Here is a 21,214-nt window from a genome sequence, read left to right as displayed (position 1 = left end):
ATTTTTATTATCATACACAGACTGTTTATGTATTCGTGGATAGTTTGATTTGAAGGCGTAAAAAATACACATACGGCGTACAAAAATGCGTAAAACATAGAAAGCGTGATACTTGTTGCAATGTTTGGCGAGTTTTTGTTTAGTTTCCATTTCTTTGACTGCGTTTGGCACGCGAATAAAATCTTTCAAACAAATTGTTTCAATTCCAATCGTTTTCACGATCTATCTATATGATAATTCGTTTAACATTAAAACTAAGTTAAAAGCGCATATTATAACATCCATTCGAGAATATAGGTCCTCTCTGGAACGTTATTTCTAAGCAATATCAAAATCTTTTTTTATTCATCTCTGTGAAGAATCCTCGGAAGACCGGCAATAAAGTTCCACCGACAAATAGCGGTCCTGAAAGCGAAACGTTCCTCTTCGCGTAATGCTTTTCAATTACATGGTTTTCCCTTGAATTTTCGAAATTGACCGGAACCGATGAGGTTTCGATGGTTGTATCGAGGGTTCGCCGAGAAGAGCCCTTCGAAAATTCCTGGAAAGTACGATGTCTTCGGAGATCCTCTGCGCGCAGCATTTACGCGAGTATTTTGTTGGCCGGATGCTTCATTCATATCTACAACGGGCGGTCTCTGAGTTGCGAAGATTTTACGTACGAATCTCTACCATTTTTCTCTGTGGTCCTCATCCAAGTTAGCCCTACTCGCAGGACATCCAGAAAGTAAAATACACGAGAATAAAAAAAAAAACATGTATCGTTCTAATCATCTCGAATTTTGCATCGTAGAATTTTTATTCCGTCTTAATCGTTTTGCATTTGAAGTCGTAGAATTTTGTCCAATCACCTTGGATTTTAAATCAAACTAAATCTTGATTATGAGTTTTATCTTTTCGAGGAAAAAAAGGGAAGATCACGATAATCCAGAGAAGTGCAAACAGTGTAAGAATCTCATTCACGCATTCACGTGTGCATGGATACAAACAAACGCGTTTGCAAGTTTCCCGCACTTCAGGGGCGAAATGTTATTTTTTACCTGGAGAAATGTCAACCCCCGGTAAGAATTCGCACCAAGCAACATCAAGTCGCACCTGGACTCATCCCCGAGTCACTTAAATCGTAGGTGGCGTGAAAATTGAATGGCCAAGGTGTGAACCCTAGAAAGGACTATCCTCTGTTGCGGTGTCGTCGTAGCAAAAACTGCTGGAAGGTTCTGCGCGTGTTTTCTAACACCTGGAGAATCGAAAACTCGTCTCAAAGTCGGATCTCGGCTTTATTCTTCCGAACCACGGCTCCCTTTTTCCTTTGTGCGGCCACGCGACCATCGAAATAAAGGAAGGACGCGTTTAATTTATCTATTTCTTCGAATCCCTGGCTTCATTCTTCACAATAGGGACATTTAAACCATAATGCTAACTCGGTAAAATCAAGTATACACATTCATACGATGCTTACATATCGATGTACGTATACTGGTATCAACAGCGTAGTATTAAAGTTCAATAGCGTCTATTCTTCGATTAATATTTTAATCTCAATCCAAGGGGACTCTCAATTCATTTAATTAAGAAACTGTTGCATCGTACCTCATCTAGTTTGTATTAATTTGTAATGTATCGTTCGTTAGTACGTGGTTTTATATATTTAGTTTGCATGTATGTTTCATACGGAGAAAATATCTGGTAGAAGCAACTACAGTGAAAATGGATCGTACGTAGCTGACATGCAAAAATTACCGTTTCGAGGAAGGCGAAGGCATGTCAGATTCTACCGATTCGTAGGAAATGTTCGTCACTCGTGGTGGCAGGAGCGCGGGGGTGGGTTTCTTTCCCTCGCGCAGCCCAGTGGCTTCTTTTTCGTTGGGATAGGTCCTGTCGGGGGCACCTCATTTCCTTTTGAGTTGACCGCCACCAGAAAGGGGGAGGATGGGTTCCACAACGACAATCCTTCCCCCTCTTTCCACCCCCGCTGCTTCAGCATCATCCATTGAGTCCGATCCGACAATGGACCGTTGGTCCACCGCGCAGAGAGAAGCTAAACCGTGAAAGAGCAACGAGGAGGAAACGACAGGCGAAGGGAGAAAGAGGGTGCACAGGTCTCGGGTATATATCTGAAAATACCATTCATACACGAAGGCTAAAGTCACCATTCAGAAACGACAATCCCAAAAACGAGCTCACTACCGGGGAAAGTGCGATGGACTCGCTGGTACTTTTGTTACCGAGCCAGTCCACTCCATCCTTTGGATGTTCCTCGAAGACGTACTGCCTATAAGCCTCGTGTCAACCTTTCACAAAGCTCGATCCACCAACCAAAACGCTGCAACTACTGTTTATCGTGAGATTTTCAGCCCATCGAGGCGCCATCAATTCCACGTTAAATTCAATTATACAGGGTGCGTTCGAAAGGTTGACGTCAGTCAAACTTTGGAGCAGCTAATACAGCCAAAGTAATAGAACCATAGCCATATTGCTAACGAGATGTGTACTTCGATAAATACAACGTATGCATCGAAGCTGCTTCCTTATCGCCATAAAGCATTTAACTGTCGAATGGTTCTCGACGAAGGGATGAATTGCACGCTTGGTCATCAAACTAGGGCGAAATAAGGTCGACGACATTAAAGGAGCGCCGGTAAACCGACCTCTAAAGGTTTTGCTCCCTGGAGAGGCAGCGAGAAAAGGTCATTTGACTCCGTGATGTCCGTTTAATTGCCTTAGCAGCCATCGTCATCGCGAGAATAGAGCGTCGTTTCGTCCAGTTATCGAAACGCTGTACTTTCGGAACTCCTTTGAATCACAGCTTCCTTAATCCTTCCTCGACAAGCATATTTTATAGCTTCCGTGGTCGAACCAAGTCTTACAAATCGCTCACGCGACCCATGTTTTTGTTATTTTAGGATTTTCGACCAGAATCTGAAAAGATTCCGGAATACCTCGTGGGGAAAGATAACATTTCGCTTCGGACAAGTTCACGAGTGAAGTTTCGAAAGTGTAAATGACACAGGCTGGCTACACGGGATTAAAATGCGAATAAGGGTAGCTAAGTCCGGTCAGAGTAGCCGATAAAACGAACGATGAGAACAAGCGTGTAATAATACGGATAGGGGCGAATAGAAATAGATAAAAGTAAGTGAAAGAGAAAGGGGCAGTGAGATAAAAGTCGGCAGAAACAGAGAAAGCCGCGGGGAGACAGAGATAGGAACTTGGTCTGACAAAGGACGACAGAATCTCTTTGTTCTCGCGGCTCAACGGCTTCGCTCCGTGGCCGCGATGTTTTGTCAAGGTCACTCTCATTCACCCCCTTTGCCGGCTGCCCGCCTTCATCGCCAGTTTTCAACTGGTCTTTGACGACGTACGTACTTCGTCTCGTTTCTCACTGCTTCCAAGCGATTATTAATAATCAATTAATTTCCTCCAGGCACTGTAAAACCTACGTAAGTTTCATATACGAACGACCAACGGTATATTACTACGAAAATTAGTCGGCTGTGAATTTATAGCGTGTCTTTTGTAGCCCGTACTAGTAGGAAAAAGTATCATATTTGATTTTCAGTCGATTTCTATTTGCTCGCTCGAATTATTAGGATTTGCCTCCATATCGCAGCAACCTTGCCAATTTTTCGAACACGTCGATGTAAATGAAAATTTCTGACCATACGATCTCGATGAGAAAAGTGAAAGAAAGTTGTCAAGCTGTCGATACCGTAGATGTAACGTTTACGTAACGTCACGACAGGGAAGAAAGTACGGAAAGGGGATGTACAAAAGGGAGAAGGTCGGAACAAGTTGGGAAAACACTTAGCCGCGCAACTAATGCTTTTATCGCGACCCTTGATTTCGGGCTCGGCCGATTTTCGGCACAAATCAAGGCATTTGTCCCCGGGACGGTGGTAAATATGTTTTCTAGGTCCCCCGTGTGAAATAATGCGTGCAAGGGCCACGCTTGCGAGCGCGTGACAATATGCGCCAGCGTATCTGGCGAGAAGGGTGTGAGATAGACCGAGTGGCGGAAGAATGGTACTTTATTAGTACCGTGTAATAGCATTTCCAGCGGGACGTAAAGATGCCAAATGCTCGGTGTCTCAGAGTTATTGTCTTTGAGAAGTATAGCGGAAACGGAGGCGCATTGCCTGTAAAATTTATGGATTCCAACGTTCATATTCACAAGATGCGATAGACTCGTCTCCTAAAGGCTATTTAGATGAAATTTCGTTCCATATCGTCGCGATAAAACCATCAATTTTATTTATAATTCCATTTGTTCGACTTCATTGATTTATGAAACAAAAGTAAATTGCACTGAGATTAAACGTCAACCATGACGATGCTAACGTGATTTATTTTACCCCTCGAGAACCAAGCATTGGTTTGTCATAATATAATAAATACTTCAACCGCTTCAAGTTCCATAAAATCGTAGAATCTGGCTAGAAGACGTAACGACGACAAAAATATCATGAAAATCTTGGCATTCCAATTCCTAGCTACAAACTTAGAAACCAAACTTGATGATGTAAATTGATCGAATAAAATTGCAAATGGAACGTTGCATCCTTAATGGGTCAATGATAAGCTTAAAATCTACACAGAAACGTATCACAACGCGGAAACCAAATGATCATCCCTCCTAACCTAGTGTACCCCGTTTCTCCTTGATGGAATATCGAATCAAAGCCTGCAGAATTCCCAACCGTCTCTCAACCCAAAGCTTCCGCGATTCTCCGCTCGAATCGAATTATCCTCGTCGGATTGCACGCGGGCACATCCTCCAGTCCTCGCGGAAATAAAATGCCCGGGATATGCGTTCCAACCTGGCGAGTTCGTCGACTGACCGCCACAAGCACGGTGGCAGCACCTACCACTCCAAGGGGCAAACAACCCCTGAGCTTCAGTGACACAGGGGGTGGAGTAGCCCCGTAGGTAGAGGAGGAGAAAAGAGGAGGAGGAGGCACTCCATCGCAGTCCGTCGCCTCATCCAGAGGGTGGGAGTAGCCGGCGGGGTGGTTTTGTCTTCCCTCCCCTGGCCCTCCACCATCTAACTCGGCTTTAACGCGCTTGCGCTGGAAAACCACCCCCGTGGAGGCTCTATCACGGCCTCTCCCTCACTCTCTCTCTCTCTGTCTTTCCTCCCGCCGCCACTCCACCCACCCATCCCTGCGCCGCGTGTCCTCTCGCGCGCCACCCCTCTATTGATTTTGTTACAAACCGGCTCCAACCCCCGACTCACCCTCGCCGAGTCTCGCGGACTCTGTTGGAACGATACGCGCCGATGCGTGTATATGAGTCTTCGCACGACCGTGTTTATCGTTTATTCGTGTACGTACGCGCGATTTGCATACTCTTAGACACAGCTGTATCTCCGTGAACCAACGAGGCCAACGGGCAACTCAGGGTTGCGACTGGCCGAGTGCTCGGCGATTCTCTATACTTCCCAAGTTGCAAATTCGTGTCACTTTATCGATTCTATTCGGACGATTTCTAGCGATGGATACGGAGATACCTTTGTTCGAAACTTCAGGGTCAAAGTTGGCGGTATATAGCTACGTACAGGGCCGCCTTGCATTGGGACCGCAACTTTTAGGACCGACGTTATCCAATTCGTCTATTCTTCGAATTGTTTTCGCCAAACGATACTCCAGCGATAACCCAATCTAGTACAAGCTAACGTTCCAAGTATCACCGTGTTACTATCGGCTACCTATTCTTCTCGCGTTCCCTTGCATTAGAACTAAATTCGGTCCGGATCCGTAATCAGAAAGCCAGCGAATATCGTTTATCGCGGAGAAGTCGTTCGCGTTAATTCGCGTTCATTCGAGATAGCGAGTTTTTCAAGCGATTACGAGTCCAGTCGCTCGGCATCGCGTGGAGTGTCGCGCACGAAGAGCAAGTGGCACGAAGAAAACAAATAAACGCAATATATTTCTCGCTGTTCCGGTAGCTCGGTTTTTTCCTCGTTACTCTGGCCGATCGTACGCGCAAGCAAGCAACATTCGGGCAGCCACTCGGTGGTCCCCAACTGGTTCAAGTACCACGTGCTCTCTCGTGGTCGCCCTTGCGCTCACGTCCGACCAAGAAGAAGTACTCGAGAGCATTTGCGGTGGATTTGACGGTGCTTCTCGCCACGGGAGCCCCACTTCTGTCTGCCGGTAACCATGGGGTTCTCTGCCAGCGAGCTCCCTCCTCCTTCGTCCCTCTTTCTCTCTCTTTCAACCCGCTTCGCTTCGTTCCTACGCTTTTTCTCGTTCACTTTCGAGAGGCTCCATATGATACCTCGTGATAATCCCCCGCCTATCGACTAGGGAGTTCCTCTCTCTCTCTGTCTCTCTCTCTCTCTCTTTCTCCTCGTGGATTAAAAGGGTGCCCCCTCCCGGCTTGCGCCAGATTTACATTTTTTTCCTACGTTGGCGGCGCCGCCCGCTGATCCCGAGTCATTTGGACGCCGCCTGGAATGTCTCGTGGAAAACGTCGAATAAGCGGAAATCTGGAAGATCGAAAATCCTTTGAACGTAGGAAGAATTCCGTTCGAATTTTCCTGCAAACGAGACAACGCGGCGGAATGGAAACTAGAAGAAGCCGCGTGTCTTCGAGACAACGTATTCGTAGGCGTAATGTAGCGTATCGAGAACTGTTCGACTAGAGGAAAAGTTGCGTTCGAATTTGCCGCGTTGATCGAGTCAACGGGGCATGAAAACGGAAAGAAACGCGAACACAACTATCGGAGACAAGAAAAGTTGAAAGTGTCGTGTTCACGGTGCTTCAAAAATGAAATTAAAAAGCAGCGATATTTATCAAGGAGGTAGGGTGAAATATTCAGATCGACATCTGGTGGCTTCGTTTGTGCAAACGAAGCCGGCTTGGTCCGTTAAGCCGGCTCCCGCGTAAGTCAGGCGTACGGAGATTCAAGAGCCTTGTTTCGTGGGATTGCCGGATCTCCCGGCGATATATTGCGCCGGGACGGTTATATACACGATCCAATTTGCGACATCTTCACCGTGTCTACGGGGTGTCCGGTACAAAGCGCGTCACGGTCACAAAGAGGATCAGACGAGAGTACGGGCAACGAACCCAGGGCTCAAGACGTCTCTCTGACGAAGATGCAAAAATTAATATTCATCGAGGCCAGACGTATCGGAAGTTAACGAGTCGGTTTCCATGAGTTGGAGCGCGAGGGTCCTCAAAGAGATGTTTCTCTGCATTGTTCGTAGCTACCTGCAAACTCATCCAAACCTTTGCAACGATACGGCGAACGAGGACTTGAGACAACTGCCAAAAATTTCAGATCTAAAAGTGGCAACTGCAGGTCACCAGACCGTTTTCTCATAAAGGAGAATCAACTAAAATATCCAGCAGTTCACGGTAATAAAGCTTGTTTTTTCCACGCGAGCGACACGAGTTACGATCGGGTCCGTCGCGAGGATCTCGGGGAGGAAGCTCATCGCCCGGTCAAAGTGGGTTAATAAAGCGATATTAAAGCCACGGGGGGTGTACCGTGACAGAAGATCCCCACTGTCCACTCGGGTGCAAATCTTGGAACTGCGAAATTACGCGGCCCGACACCCTACGATCTCACCGCCATAGCGTTTCATTACCATCCGACTATCTCAGCCACCTACATACGCGAGTTAACTTCTCTCTCTTTCTCTCTCTCTCTCTCTCTCTCTCCCTCTTTCTGTCTATCTATCTCTCTCTTGTTCGATCCAATGTCCGCACAGACGGTCGAATGCTACGGTATAGTCCTGCTTCTGCTAAACTTTACAAACACGAACGCTTGGCTCGTTATTATCCCGTAATCCTGGTGTTTTACATGTTATGAGAATGCGCCGGATGGCCTGTTACCCCGCGACCTTCAATCTTACGTTATTACGCGGTTACTGCGGATCCACATATGGCTAGCAGCCACCGGGCCGCGCATGATTTTACATAAATTTCACGAGTCGGAACACCTTGCGCCTGGCCGACGACAACCGATCCCTCCTCGCTGAATAAGAGATGCTATGAATTTGTATTCATAAATCCACGGATAGCTTCACTGCTATTCGTTTCTCTCATTATACTGTTAAAAATTCAAATTGGATATGGAACGACGTTAAACGAGATGGAGAAACAATTTACTGAGCAGGCAACGCGATATCAGTGGCTTTCGAATGGTTCGCGTACGTGTACGTTTCTGTCTATAAGCAAAGATTCTAAATTAAGCTGCGACAATTAAAAGACGAAAAAGATCGTATTCGTAAAGATCTGCACAGCAAGATCGATCGAAGAACGGCTCGTCGAGACTAGTCTCGTCGGATCGTGGTAATAATATCAAATTTTAGTTTGTTCGACGAAACATATTCGATTGGAGTTAACTATATCTACCATGGAGGCAGACGAACTCGTTTTAATTGATTTATTATTTCACTCATGATCCTTCGTCATAAAACACGAAGAATAGAGCCCGTCGTGTCTTGTCTTTGCGATTTTCAAATGTCCTGCATCCTATGGACGGTAGCGTGTCTAACAGATCTCGATGAACGAGAAACGAGCGAAAATCTCGGCACGCGTGCGATTTCCACGTGTGTTTTGACAACTACCCCGCCCACGCGTGTTCTCACGCAGCGGCTCGTGCACGCACGGCAACTCGCCATTAAGTGCATTAGCACGCTTTTAATGCCAGCCAGATCGCATTTATGGGGTCCTGCGCACGGTCACGGGGGTCTGCGCTCGCGTGCACGGTGGGTGTGTCTGGTTTCATTCTTCACGCACATCGGACACGTGGCCGCGGCACGAGCTTCGTAGACGTCGAACGTCCTCTCTCTTCCTTTCCGCCTCTTTTTCATCCCTTGATTGGCACTTTAAAGCCGGACGGCGGCCACGATTGCGCCGCGTCGCACCGAGAAAACGAACGCAGAATACCCACCCGTGTCGAAATCCCTGTCGCCTGGTTCGCCGACGTGTGTCCGCCACTTTGCAGGGTAAATTGACTACGTTTCACGATGAATCGCTTCTCTCCATCGAGACGACACTTCGCCAAGAGAATCATCGCTGCAGGATCGGAACCAACGATTCCATCGTCTCTCGTTTACTAACCCATTCCTCTCTTTCTCTCATCGAATCGAATAACCAAACGACTATATATATATATGTATATAATTCATTTTCATCCGCGATTATTCCCATTTCATTTTCTCCGTTTCACTGTTTTCCTGTCCCGCATCACGGTCAATTAATAGGAGTCATTTATAAGGGCAAACCGGAGAATCTGGGAATCCGCAATCCACCGGGGAGCAATAAATCTCAAGTCGCCGAGCGGGATGGAAACGGAACCCCTCTTGTAAGCTGGTTGTATTGTAGCTATTACCGAGCCATGCATCACTAGGTAACAACCACACGGTTCACTATCTCCGTCTCTCTCTCTCTCTCTGTTTGTCCTTCCTCTTTACCTCCCCTTCGTTTCGTTTCCCGAAGGAGAGCAAAGGACGCGGTGTAGAAAAACGGGACGTCTGGGAAGTTTCGCAGCTGATATCGGGCATGGACCACCCAGGTGTGCTGCGCGTACCTTCCGTGCAAGCGTTGGGGTGTTTCGACATTAAGAGAAGTATTAAGCGACGCGTGGATCGCGTTTCGTGAGCCAAGTGAACCGAACGACTCGTTGATGAGCGTATCGCGACATCGAGATACATTTATGGCTTTCCGAATTTACCAGGTAAAGTTGGAAAGAAGGGGATGCTGTACGCTCATCGGGCGACACGATTACGCTGTCGTAAAGATCGTTATCACGCGTGCTACTTCTATTTGTCTTCTGTAACCCATTGACGTACCAATTTTCTTGTACTAAACATTCCTATGTATAAGTATCTTGCACTAAAATGTTGTTTCAGACGATTCACTGGTACAGCAACTTTTCTAGATCTATAGTTTTCATTTCAGGTTTCGTTATATTCGTCGAAAGTACGAAAATTTTAATCGAAATGAAGATGACGAAACACTCGGATCGATAAGTGTTGAAGTAATTACTTTAAGAAAAACTTTACATCTTTTCTTTTATATACGCATGACTTGGACACCGGCTGTGACGAAGAAAATAGAATCCGGTGAAGCAAAAAAATCAAGAAAGGAAAGGTCCATGTTATTGTGCCCTTGAATACGAATGTTGTTTTGGGTTACAAGGTTCAGATACAAAAGAGCTATAAGTCGATTTTTATCGCTGTTTCTTGTAACCTCCAGCCAGAGTTACACACCAACGTTACCTGTTTTGGTAATATCCTTTGCTGTAAATGTATGAACGTACTCCCTATCATATTCTATTGTAATGTAATACTGAGAGATACTGTAATACACTATACCTGCCCTTACACTTATACTTACATCCATATATTTTTCTATTACAAATTCAGCCACGCGTCCCTCTATCAGTCAACCTCAACAACAAGGAACGGCTATACTGTCTCGGATCGCCTGGCAGATTGTTAATATTTCTCCACTGGTTTAAAAATAACGATACTTCACCCTCTAAACACGGCTGTTGACAATAAACAAAATGGAAACGTTCGCGCGTATTATATTCATTATCATATCGTGCTAAGCTTTGCCATGTTACGTGTACTTGAAGGAAAAGACCTAGGAACTGAAATAAAACAATCCGACGTCGAGGATACGAAAAATCGTAGAAAACATTCTCGTGTCCACCATATTCGTGCCAGAACGCCCGAAGGTTTCGCGTTCTAAAAGTCACAAAGTCGTGAATCGGAGTGACAAGAGCAACGATAACAACAACCGATACCGAAACAAAAAGAAAACTAGCGTAGAAAATCTCGTGGGCGAGACAGAAGGCCGCGTGCAAACGTGAACACGGGAGAAAGAAACGAAAGACGGGAAGGGAATCCTCGTCCACCGACATAGTCTCTCTCTCATCGGGACGACCATCGGTTGGAAGAACGGAACACGAGCTGGCTGGCTGCACGGGGTGGTTGTCGAGGGGTGGTTGGCGCGGGATGGTTGACGAGGGTGGTACCTACCTTCTCCTCGCGCCCTCACCGGGCGCTATAGTAACAATACGGGGAAACATAGGGAAATCAATATGGCTTCCGTTGCCCTCTTCCCTCTCGTCTCTCCCTGTCTTTCATCCTCACGCTCTCTCGCTTCCTCGTCCAGTTTCCTCTCCTTCTGACACTCTTCAACCCTCTTTCCGTCTCTTTCCCGGCTGCTCTCCCGCGCTCAGCGCGGACGGGTGAACCCATTATGAGGGGGTGTTACTCCGGGCCAATCCCCAACCATCCGGAGAGAGAAACTGGAGAGACGAGAGTCCAAGAAGGGCGCATGTGCGTTGCTAAGGCCACCGGATGGGTCGCGGAGTTCCGCGCGCGAACCCAGACACCCGGTATACGTGGTCAAGCCGGTACAAGGAACACGCCATTATGTACGAACGGAAAGTAACGTGCGTAATAATTATGCCAGCGTGACATATGTGGAAATCACGTTGCTCCAAATGACTCGCGTTGATATGTGAATAATGATACGCGGACCAGCGTGTTGGAATAAATATCGAAAGTCCGCGAGATATTTGGTAAATTAGTATAATTCCATAAGGAGAAATATCTGTATCCAATTTGTAATCTTTGCTCTATCATTTGTCAAATGTATTGGTATTTTGTTTGGTTGACAGACATTTTGAATAATCTTGTGGCAAATTATGATGAAATTTAGAAATGAATAGAATTGCAAGTGCATAAGCATTCGGATGCTCTAGTGGCGCATTCGAGAAACACCCACGCGATGTCCCAAGTCGGTACTGCAGGAAAATGTAATTTCGCTATACTTTGTATAATATGTACACGGATAGGAGAATTTTTCGAAATTTGTAACATATGCAATAAAAAAAAATAAACGACCGGAGAAATATCAAAAATGTGGTCATTGTTTGACGGCAAACTACTACAGTTTTGAAAGTTACTTTTCTTTTCCCAGTTTACTATGACGATCAATTCTTAGCTTGGAGTTTACACAGATATAGTACTCAAGATATACTGGCGGGACGACTTTCTTTCGTTCAACTGGGGAAAATCGACCTTCGTACATGAATATACACCCTTTCTAGGATTTTTGATAAGTATGTTATTCTCTACCCCTTTCAGAGATTTGGTTGTATGGACTCGGACCTACGAGGCGTTTTCTGCTGCACCTATTTCAGAAAGTGCTCGAGGAATATACTTATAACCAAACTGGATAAGCACTCTTCGTTTCTGGCATTTGCATCACCCCCTCGCATTCATCCCTTTTGTCTGAAAACAGAGGTTGATGGTAGTCAGGTACAAATGGTGGCGCCCAAACTGGAAAGGATAATCACAGAGCCCTGAAAATGAAACCACCTTCTAAGGTTTGGACATTTCTTCTTTCGCAAGCATCCCTGAGTAGCTCCGGACCACGGAATTATACTCTATGAACCATCCTTATATAGGAATTGCGCTTTCTAACGATCACTAGCGAGAAAACCATACATTAATTTTTTACTTCTACGTTGTGAAAATAGCTTAAATATTTTACTATAAATTATCATACGAAGCTCTAATGTCAATGAAATGGATATAATTTATTTTTTATTAATAAACTAATAAAAAAGTAACATCAGGATGGAACGTTTCATCCCAGTAGCCCTCTAGTAGCTAATGAGTAAAATACAGTTTCTAAAAGGGCAAGGGATGAGAAACAAAGGAATCTGCATTACCGATATACAAAAAGGACGAGTTCAAAATTGATGATACCGACGAGTTAGCCAATTTGTCGGTCAAAATTATAAAATTCCAAATAAAATTCAATATTCTGAACAACCTATTCTTGATTTTGGATTGTAGTACATTATTTAAATGAAATATTTTAACGGAAGAATAATATTATTCTCCGATTTCTATACCAATGTACAACTGTCGGTAAAGAAACGCTTTCCCATATTACCACTCTTGGTACAACGAGCAGAAATAAACTAACGTCGGTAATAGCTGAAACTGTAGATTGTTACCGACGAAGGATCAGCATTTTGTCGGTAAAAGATAACCACATCTTTACCGTGCCATCCTATAAAATTAAGGAATAATGCTAAGTTATGGAATAAACTCTACCAAAAAATGTTTTAAATACTATTTACACAAGCAAATGAAATGGACATTCGACGAAGAGTATAAACTCTGGAATAGAAGAATAAACTCTTCATATATTAAGATTCCAATGTAAAAGATCATATACACTAACGTCTATTAAACAGAATTAATAACAAAGAAACACACGGTACTCAGCTATATTATTATCTATAATTAGACATACATTACTAATTCCCACCGAAGATCAGAAAGGTCATGTTTACTTTCGCACACTATTTCATTGTAATGTATACACGTACAATATATTATAGAGAATACACACACGTATTGAATAAAGAACATTGTAGACGAAGAAGAATCTACTAAACGTTCAGTTAGTTGTCGATCAACGTCGTAACGGTTTCCAGCAATCGAAAGTTCATTATAATTGAAGTGAATCAAGAAGATTTTCGAAGCTAATCAAAGGAGGAAGTGAAAAATGGCACTATCTATAGCTCTGCCTCTGTCTGGTTTGGAAGCTGACCATTTCACCTCTGTGGGGGCGAAAGATTTATATGAACAGGGTTTGAGAACTTTGAATGGTATTAGTGGACCGATATCGCCGAGTACCGCGAGCGAATCAAGTGGAATCTGCAGTTTAGTACCTTCCAATGAATCGTCCACACCGGATCAAACATCAGATTCTTCCAGACCAGAAACGCCAGAAGAAGAAGAGGTATACGAATTGATAATAAGAAAACAGAATATTCACGCAAATTTACATTTCTTTGAGCACACAATTAAAAGAGCTACTCAGCCACTTCTTTCATCTAATTTGGATATTTTATGTAAATATTTTTATATATTGAACGAATTCTATGTCTTCTTGCGTCTTTAAATTTCTCATAAATGTATGATAATTCCAAGCATAGTGATAAATAAACAGTGAGGTCATATAGGACATTTAAATGCGTAGAGTGTGTACAAAATGCACATAATTCAAAGTAAAGAACATGTTATAATACATACTTAGAGGCTGAAACATATTTCTAACTCTATTTATATGATATCTATTGTAAATATTTCTTTAAATGCGAAACATATCTCTATTTGTCTAACTGTGTAGCATCACAAAGGTTAACTGTGAAAAACGTTAACAATCAGGAAAGCTATAATACCATAAAATCATATTAAAAAAAAAATAATAATAATATAAAAATAATAAAGAAAGATGAAAATTGAAAATTTCGATTTCGTTTTCAGGCTCCGATTCGTATCTTTTATAGAGAACGAGATATATTAAATTTGGGTGCGAATCTCAGAGAACCATTCTGGCAAATGAGAGTCCCAACGACGCCCCGTTACGATTACAAAAGTTTCATAGAAAATAGATCGGTGTACTATCGTTTTGTCGGAGAACAGGGACCAACGAAAGATTATCCAACAGTGAGTTTGCCAATTTTATCAACTGAAAATGACTACTGCTGCAATAAGGTCGGCAGTTCTACTTTCCAGTAATTTCAACCGACCACAATCAAATGAAAGTGAATCAAAATCGAATAATTTTTTGACATGTACTATAAATAAATTCATAGTCAACTAATATTCGTTATAATAAATTTTTGCGTTTTTTCTTACTGCCTTCCTTATTGCTGCGAATCCTATGACTTTTTAATTTACATGGCAACGCATGGGAAAATACTTCAAAACAAATGAAAAATTCAAATCAAAATACTTTTTTTCCTATAATGTCAAGTTTAATACTAACAACAATTTAACGGACGTCTCGTATCGAAACATACACTAAACTCAATTACGTTACACGATACACAATTATTTCTCTAACTATTCACAAACTAACCTGATTTCTTGTTATTTCTTCGAATTTCAGTTACTATTACGGATATAAATAACGTATTTCGATTAGCAGAATTATCCTAACTAATTTGGAGTCTCCTTCAAGTCCTTTGCTCTAATTAAACGTAATAATTCGTCTATCCTTCTTCCAGTCTATTCGTCTCCGAGAATATTTCCATTCCAATTACTTTCTACCCACGTGGAATATTTCCTCCTTCCTCTTCGGTTCTATCGCTCTCCGCCGATGCCTCTAAGTTTCGTCTAAGGATTTCTAGCTTCTCTGGTTTCGTTGCTTGATACTGATAAATCACTGGTAAACAGACGATTAAACAGACTGTCCAAAACCTAAACGGACGAGATTTTCGCCAGTAATGGTTGTCAGGAAATGCCGCGATTGTTGCGCCGACAAAGGAGACTTTGCTCAGTGATTGTGGAAAACGGTGCAACAACGATAATATTCTGATTTCTTTGACGGCCTAAAAATCGTGAAACAATCGACGAAAATTAGAAGATTTGCTAGTGGAAGAATTAAAATCCCATTTGTTCGTTCAACGTACTTTGGAAAATTTGCCTCCGAGATCCGATATTCCAACATCTTTGATTCTGTTGTGAACTCGGCGATAACGTGCCGCTAAATAGTTCTGCATTATCAATTTTTCTCGCTGTGCGATATGCTTCAGTGATAGGAATCGAACGATCGAAGGAGATAAAGGCAAAGGAAGGAAATAAATTTTCATGAACTCGACAGACTCGATCGGTCGTCTTCCTTTGCGTTAGGACTCGGCCATTTTGTGCGTGTCGAAAAAATCCTGATGAAAACAAACTAGAGACAAGTCGCTCGCTGATGATCATACATAACATCGCAGAAGGCGTGGAAACCGTTAAATTTTTCCGATTTCAAGCTGCGAATTTTAAACCTTCGAATCTCGAATATTCAAATTTTCAAATATTTAAATATCAAATTTTCAACTTTGTTCCATATTAACATCATCGGCATTTTCAAATGGGAATTTTCAAATTTCAAACTCTCCACTCTCGTACCGCGGATTTTAAATTTCAAATTTTTATTTTTCCAGAAAACTTGTCAAGATTGTGGTTTTTGCGAACCATCGCCATACCTGTTTTAGACTTTATCGATGTTCAAGATCACCGACATTCAAGATCACCGACAAGGAGAACGGCGTTACGACAGCAGACTGTGATACTAGATAGACAAGCGGCAGCCGGCTTGGAAATAGTCTAATGAACAAAACTAACGAAAACTAGTGAATAGATGCGCGATAAAGTGCATGCTTCTTAATGAAAAAGAAAAGGTGATCGCGTATTCGTCGTTAAGTACACGAAAATTCTACCCCGTACTATTTAACAATTAAGAAATTGAGGTTCGAAAAGCGATACGAATTTCTGTATTGAATATTCCAGTTTTTTCTTTTTTTTTTTTTTTTTTTTTTCATGTGCCTGTATCGTGTTGACTGGATGATTGATCGTCAGATACGAACGATAGAGGTTTATTGAAAAATTTTGCGAGTTTTGTTCTTTGATGACACACAGGCTTTAGTTAATCGTACGAGACAATTGTGCCAATTTTCATTTCACGACTTATATTAATTAGCCGTGTGTCTGAAGATTACATTTGCGTCGATTACACGATAGTCGGTAACGGGCCGCGTAATACATTTCTCATATTTTTTTATAATATATTTAACTACACTAGAGAAACAGTACGGGCCCTCTCGCTATGCAATTCATGCATACGCAGTAAATGGCTCGTCTGAAAGATTGTTTACTATTAGGTATTTTAAGAACGTCGTTGCCGGGCGATTCTAAGAATAACCAACAATTGCAATTCTTTTTTACAAAACGTACGGGAGAATGTGACACCTATACGTTGCAAAGGAAAGTTTATATTATTAAGAACATCGTGGAAGAATATTTGAAAACGCTTGAATTTACTTGATTACGTTTAAGAGTTTCCCCTATTTTATGAAACCTTTATCGCCGCTAAAGCACGAAAAATGCCAATTTTCTTAATCAATGGTCGCACATTAATCAACGTTAAGTTGATAATACTAGCTGTGACTTTTTCACAGGTAGAATTATTAATAAGCATTCTATTAAGTATACCTCTTTGTGCGCAACGACATAGCGACCTATTATAATATTACGAACAATCGACCAATGCGCTATAATTATAATTGGCTTATACATTTTCACGATAAATGTAATGTGCGTTCACAGAGTATTGTAATTGTACCAAAGCCATTTCGCTAGAGTCTTTACTGACCATTGTTTATAAGCGGGTAATAAACAATATTTCATAACGACGCTATGTTACGCTCAATTATTTAACTAATACTCATTAACCATACGATTTTCATTCATTATCATATAACTCTTAATGAATCTTCTACTCTTCTGTATTTATGCATCTTTCTCTCTTCTATATTCATGTATTTTTTATAAATAAATCAAAGCCAACGTGCATGTCATCGAACTCTTAATTGCTTAACATTTCAGAGAAACCAATCGTTACGGAGTTAAGAAGAAAGTAGAAGAAAATCTGAATGCAATATGCAACAATTGCGTAAAAGTTATTTAATCTGATTGTTTTATGGAACATACCGATAGGTTGATTACAAAGAACGACTATTATTAATCTTAATCACGGTTCAATCATGAACAAACTTAGCTTGAAATCTCCTAATTCTCAGAGAATTACTGCTGACCTGCTTTTTTCATTCAACTTGATTAATGGCACTATCTGTTGTCCGCAATTCCTAGAGTCGATTATGAAGTTTTATGCATTCACGGAATCATTTAGATTTTCACGATCTTTCCTTCAATATCCAGAATCGTGTTAGTCGTCCGCGTAACGTTGAGAATTCGTTTGACACGATATTACACTCTTTCACAGATTCTACTAGTTTTTTACAGAATTTCCATTTACAAACTTTTGTAAAGCCCTAAAGCGGCTGTAACGAAACTACTGAAAACTTGTAGAACCTTTTACGAGTGTATTATGCGCATTATACAAAACATTTTGAAAATTCATTAACACCGCAATGAAACAGTGTTGGTAAAGTTCAAAACGAAATCTGTAAATGGATTCATCGCTGAATCTCTCCCTTCGTATAATGTCTATTTTATAAATTTAAAAAATGTGAAACTTCGATTAAACTTTTATCGGTCTAGCAAAACTATATATTATGTAATTTTATTAGAAGATCACAAGTAGAAATTTTCAACATCGATTCGTAAATGATAATGAAATTTCGATCTTGTAACTAGAGAATACAGTGGCGCGCTTCAGTTTCCAACCAGAGCGAATTTTTAAACCTGTTATCCAACTAGCGTATTCAAAAAGCGATATCTAAAAGAATTTATCAAGCAATAATAATAATAATAATAATAAAGGTGACGAATAAAAGAAATAGTATAATGCACGAACAATGTTACACAAGCTACGATAATACTAGTTGTTTAAAATTCTTTAAAATAGACCGCTTTTCAAATATAAAGTAAGGAATCTATCTGGTCTGAAACTTTTCCACGTCGCTGTATTCTCTCTTGTAAAGCGAGCCTATCGCAAATACGATGTTACGATGGATTCAAGCCGCGATCTCCAAGATCTAACGCGCGAGCGCGTCCCTTTCGTGTCCGCCAACTATTTACACGTGCCTGCAGAACGCGAGAAATTCTCTATCGCAACGACAAGAGTGTAACTGCGATGGTGTAACGTAAAGAGACGTGCGTGCGAGCGTGTGAAGGGATGCGCGACGCGAGCGTGCGAGGGCCGTGCAAAGGGATGTGCGCGCACGCATGTACGCGTGTAAGCGCGAGTGCGTGCGTGGGTGCGTGCAACGCGCGCGAGAGATGTGCACGACGACTATTCAGATATTGTTGTTATTGTTGAGGGAACAATCGCCCGTCAATAGGCTGCCCCGGCACAATGTATCTATTCAGGTGCGGTCAGGGGTGCTCAATCGATCGGCCCCCCTTCGCTCGCGATTCACGAAAAACCCTCGCGAAAGAACGGAGCTAAGCCGCTCTTCCAAAGATCCAACGTCCTCTCCAGGTTTCACAGTTGACTCGAGATATAGTTTCCTCTCTATGAAACGGATTCGTAGCGTTGCGAACTGGATCAAACGAATACCAAAGTTGGCCGGCGATTATGCTCTTCGTTTTAGATGAGCTGCACTCGTAAAAGAATGACTAAGCGTAGGATGATTTCATCGGATATCGGTGGGTATCCTTCGATCGATGCTCTTCTCCATGGAACGTAGCTAATGATCCAGTAAACGTTGGAACGAGCGCAGAATATTAAGCAGCGGTGCCCGCGTAATTATCAGTTTCACATTTAAATAGCCAGGCCGGTTTGGCATTAATGCCATTGATTAGATCGATTGTAGCGGGCCGCTAGAAACACGGCTGATTGCGGGCATAAATCGGCTATCGCTTACAATTATTATTACCCAGCCTGTGCTGGTATTTAAACCGATAAACGGCTCGCGGAATCGCGATGGCGTCGCGTCATTGTTAGATTAACGCGTCGGCGTTAGAGAAGAGCATTGAAAAGCCCCGGATGGACGGTGGCGGGAACGGGACCAGGCTTCGGCTTCGCCGGTTTCGGCAAGGTTGAATCCACGCGGAGGGAAAAAGAGGGCGCAATGTGAGAGCCACTGCTTCGCGAGTGTACCAACCTTCCCTGCCCATAGCGATGATTACGTATGCGGGAATCATTGTCGAGTAACGCGCGATGCACATGCAAAGGCCAAAAATCGTCGAAATCAGTCGAGTTCAACATCAGCATTGTACCTGGCCTTTGTCTCTGCCTCATTGTTGTCGGTACTCGGTGTACAACGTACACGTACGTACAGAGCGAGCCGGAGAGAGAGCACGCTGGGATAGTTCGTTCGCTGGTCCAACGTGAACCACATACACCTACAGGACCTTCGCTATTTGCTATTTATGCTAGCGAGATCCCGAAAATCGGAGCATTGTTGCCGGTCCGCTCTCTGGCATTGACTAGAAAATCGATTCGAACGTGGACGCGGACGCGCTCTGTGAAACTCGCTTTCACCCTTTCCAAAATATCTGTCCACTTCGCGTCAATATTACAATTTGGATAAATACGCGACTCGACTCGCCATCCGTGCTCGTTGCAGATTCTAACCGCGACGATTACCCCGCGGACGCGCCGCTTTTTAGATCCATGCACGCTAATCGACCGAATCGTCCCGGATCCGCGCCACCGCTGTCGCGAAAAACCGAAACAAAATCGCCTCGTATCGCCATCGCCTTGCGTCGCGTTCAAACGTCGACCGTATACGCTGTATATGGGTAACCAGGCCATCGGAACACGTTAGTCGGATTTATGATACACGACGACAAGTTCGCGTCGATTACGAAATAAACGCGAGGCTCGGTTCTTGAGACTCGGACTTGCAAGTCCAAAGCTACGAATGTTCTGAAGCGTCCGAAGAATCTCGTCCCGGCTAATCTAATTTTTTTGACTCGTCTTTTATTTTAGATATTGATAAAAAAAATCAGTAATTAAAGACTGAAAAATATTGGACCCGCAGAAACACCTGAGTCGAGTACTTCGCTTTAAGTTTGCTCAATGTCGAGAGCTCAGAGCGATCGAAATATGATCGATCCTTTGATCTGATTGCACCGAATGTGCAAATACTTTCAGGAACATCTATATAAATGTGCATGTATTTATTGTTCCAACGTTTGTAAGGAAATGCATCTTCTGTAAGCATAGCCTAAGACCCACATCCGAAGAACATTGATCGAATCGTGCAAGAATTGATCGCATCCCACGCGTCTTCTCACTTAATGGTAGGTTGAGTCGTCTGAACGAGGCCGACTTTGAAACAGGACTTGAACGAGGCCGTGAACCCCCTCGTGTAAAAATGATGAAAATTCTTACGAAGTCGTCGCGCTATCTCGCAAAGGGTTTATCTAAGCCAATCTCCGCGTAACAAGGCCGTAAACCTTGCGCTGCTGGCCAAAGTAATAACTCAACTGCCAAGCGAAATAGATAAAAATTATATTCACCGTACCGACACTACCACATCGTTCCTCGTTTTTACACAAAGATGGAAAAAAGGAGACCGGATAATGCAGAAGCAATCCTTTCTAGCTTTCTAGTTTTGACGAGCCAACCGAATGTGATTGGATTAATATCTTTGTCAGTTCTTTTTACGTACAGTATAAGCATTGACTTGCATCCATAAAGTAGTACTGGAATTTTTGCGTTTCATTCATTTGCATCAAAGCCAACAGGAAATTAA

At 42.8% G+C, this 21,214-nt stretch overlaps 2 protein-coding genes and 1 long non-coding RNA gene across 8 annotated transcripts in view; 1 reads left to right on the top strand and 2 right to left on the bottom strand.

Moving 5' to 3' along the window:
- Positions 1 to 21,214, bottom strand: part of LOC126872736 (uncharacterized) — a 195,671-nt gene that overhangs the window by 128,257 nt on the left and 46,200 nt on the right. The gene's annotated exons all lie outside the window — the stretch shown is intronic.
- On the bottom strand, positions 11,890 to 12,407 carry LOC126872743 (uncharacterized). The gene is made up of 2 exons (XR_007692160.1): positions 12,354 to 12,407; positions 11,890 to 12,266 (listed from the first exon to the last, which is right to left on the bottom strand). It is a non-coding gene; the product is annotated as an uncharacterized LOC126872743 (long non-coding RNA).
- Positions 13,378 to 17,239, top strand: LOC126872734 (uncharacterized). Of its 2 annotated transcripts, XM_050632881.1 has the most exons (3): positions 13,386 to 13,794; positions 14,322 to 14,504; positions 15,992 to 17,239. In XM_050632881.1, the coding sequence occupies exons 1-3, from the start codon at positions 13,558 to 13,560 to the stop codon at positions 16,040 to 16,042; spliced, it is 471 nt and encodes a 156-aa protein (XP_050488838.1). In that variant the 5' UTR covers positions 13,386 to 13,557; the 3' UTR covers positions 16,043 to 17,239. The 2 variants fall into 2 exon arrangements, with proteins under 2 accessions (XP_050488837.1, XP_050488838.1); XM_050632880.1 differs by lacking the exon at positions 15,992 to 17,239 and having other exon boundaries at positions 13,378 to 13,794; positions 14,322 to 15,975.

Source organism: Bombus huntii, chromosome 13 (genome assembly GCF_024542735.1).
Source record: "Bombus huntii isolate Logan2020A chromosome 13, iyBomHunt1.1, whole genome shotgun sequence".
NCBI classification, from domain to species: domain Eukaryota; kingdom Metazoa; phylum Arthropoda; class Insecta; order Hymenoptera; family Apidae; genus Bombus; species Bombus huntii.
The sequence above is the reverse complement of the archived record's forward strand: the minus strand, read 5'-3'. Positions and strand labels throughout refer to the sequence as shown.

Bases quoted from the DNA above. Each gene is read 5' to 3' on its own strand.
- LOC126872734 (XM_050632880.1), top strand. From the start codon at position 13,558: ATGGCACTATCTATAGCTCTGCCTCTGTCTGGTTTGGAAGCTGACCAT. The intron at 13,795-14,321 runs GTATACGAATTG...TTTCGTTTTCAG, and splicing joins AAACGCCAGAAGAAGAAGAG to GCTCCGATTCGTATCTTTTA.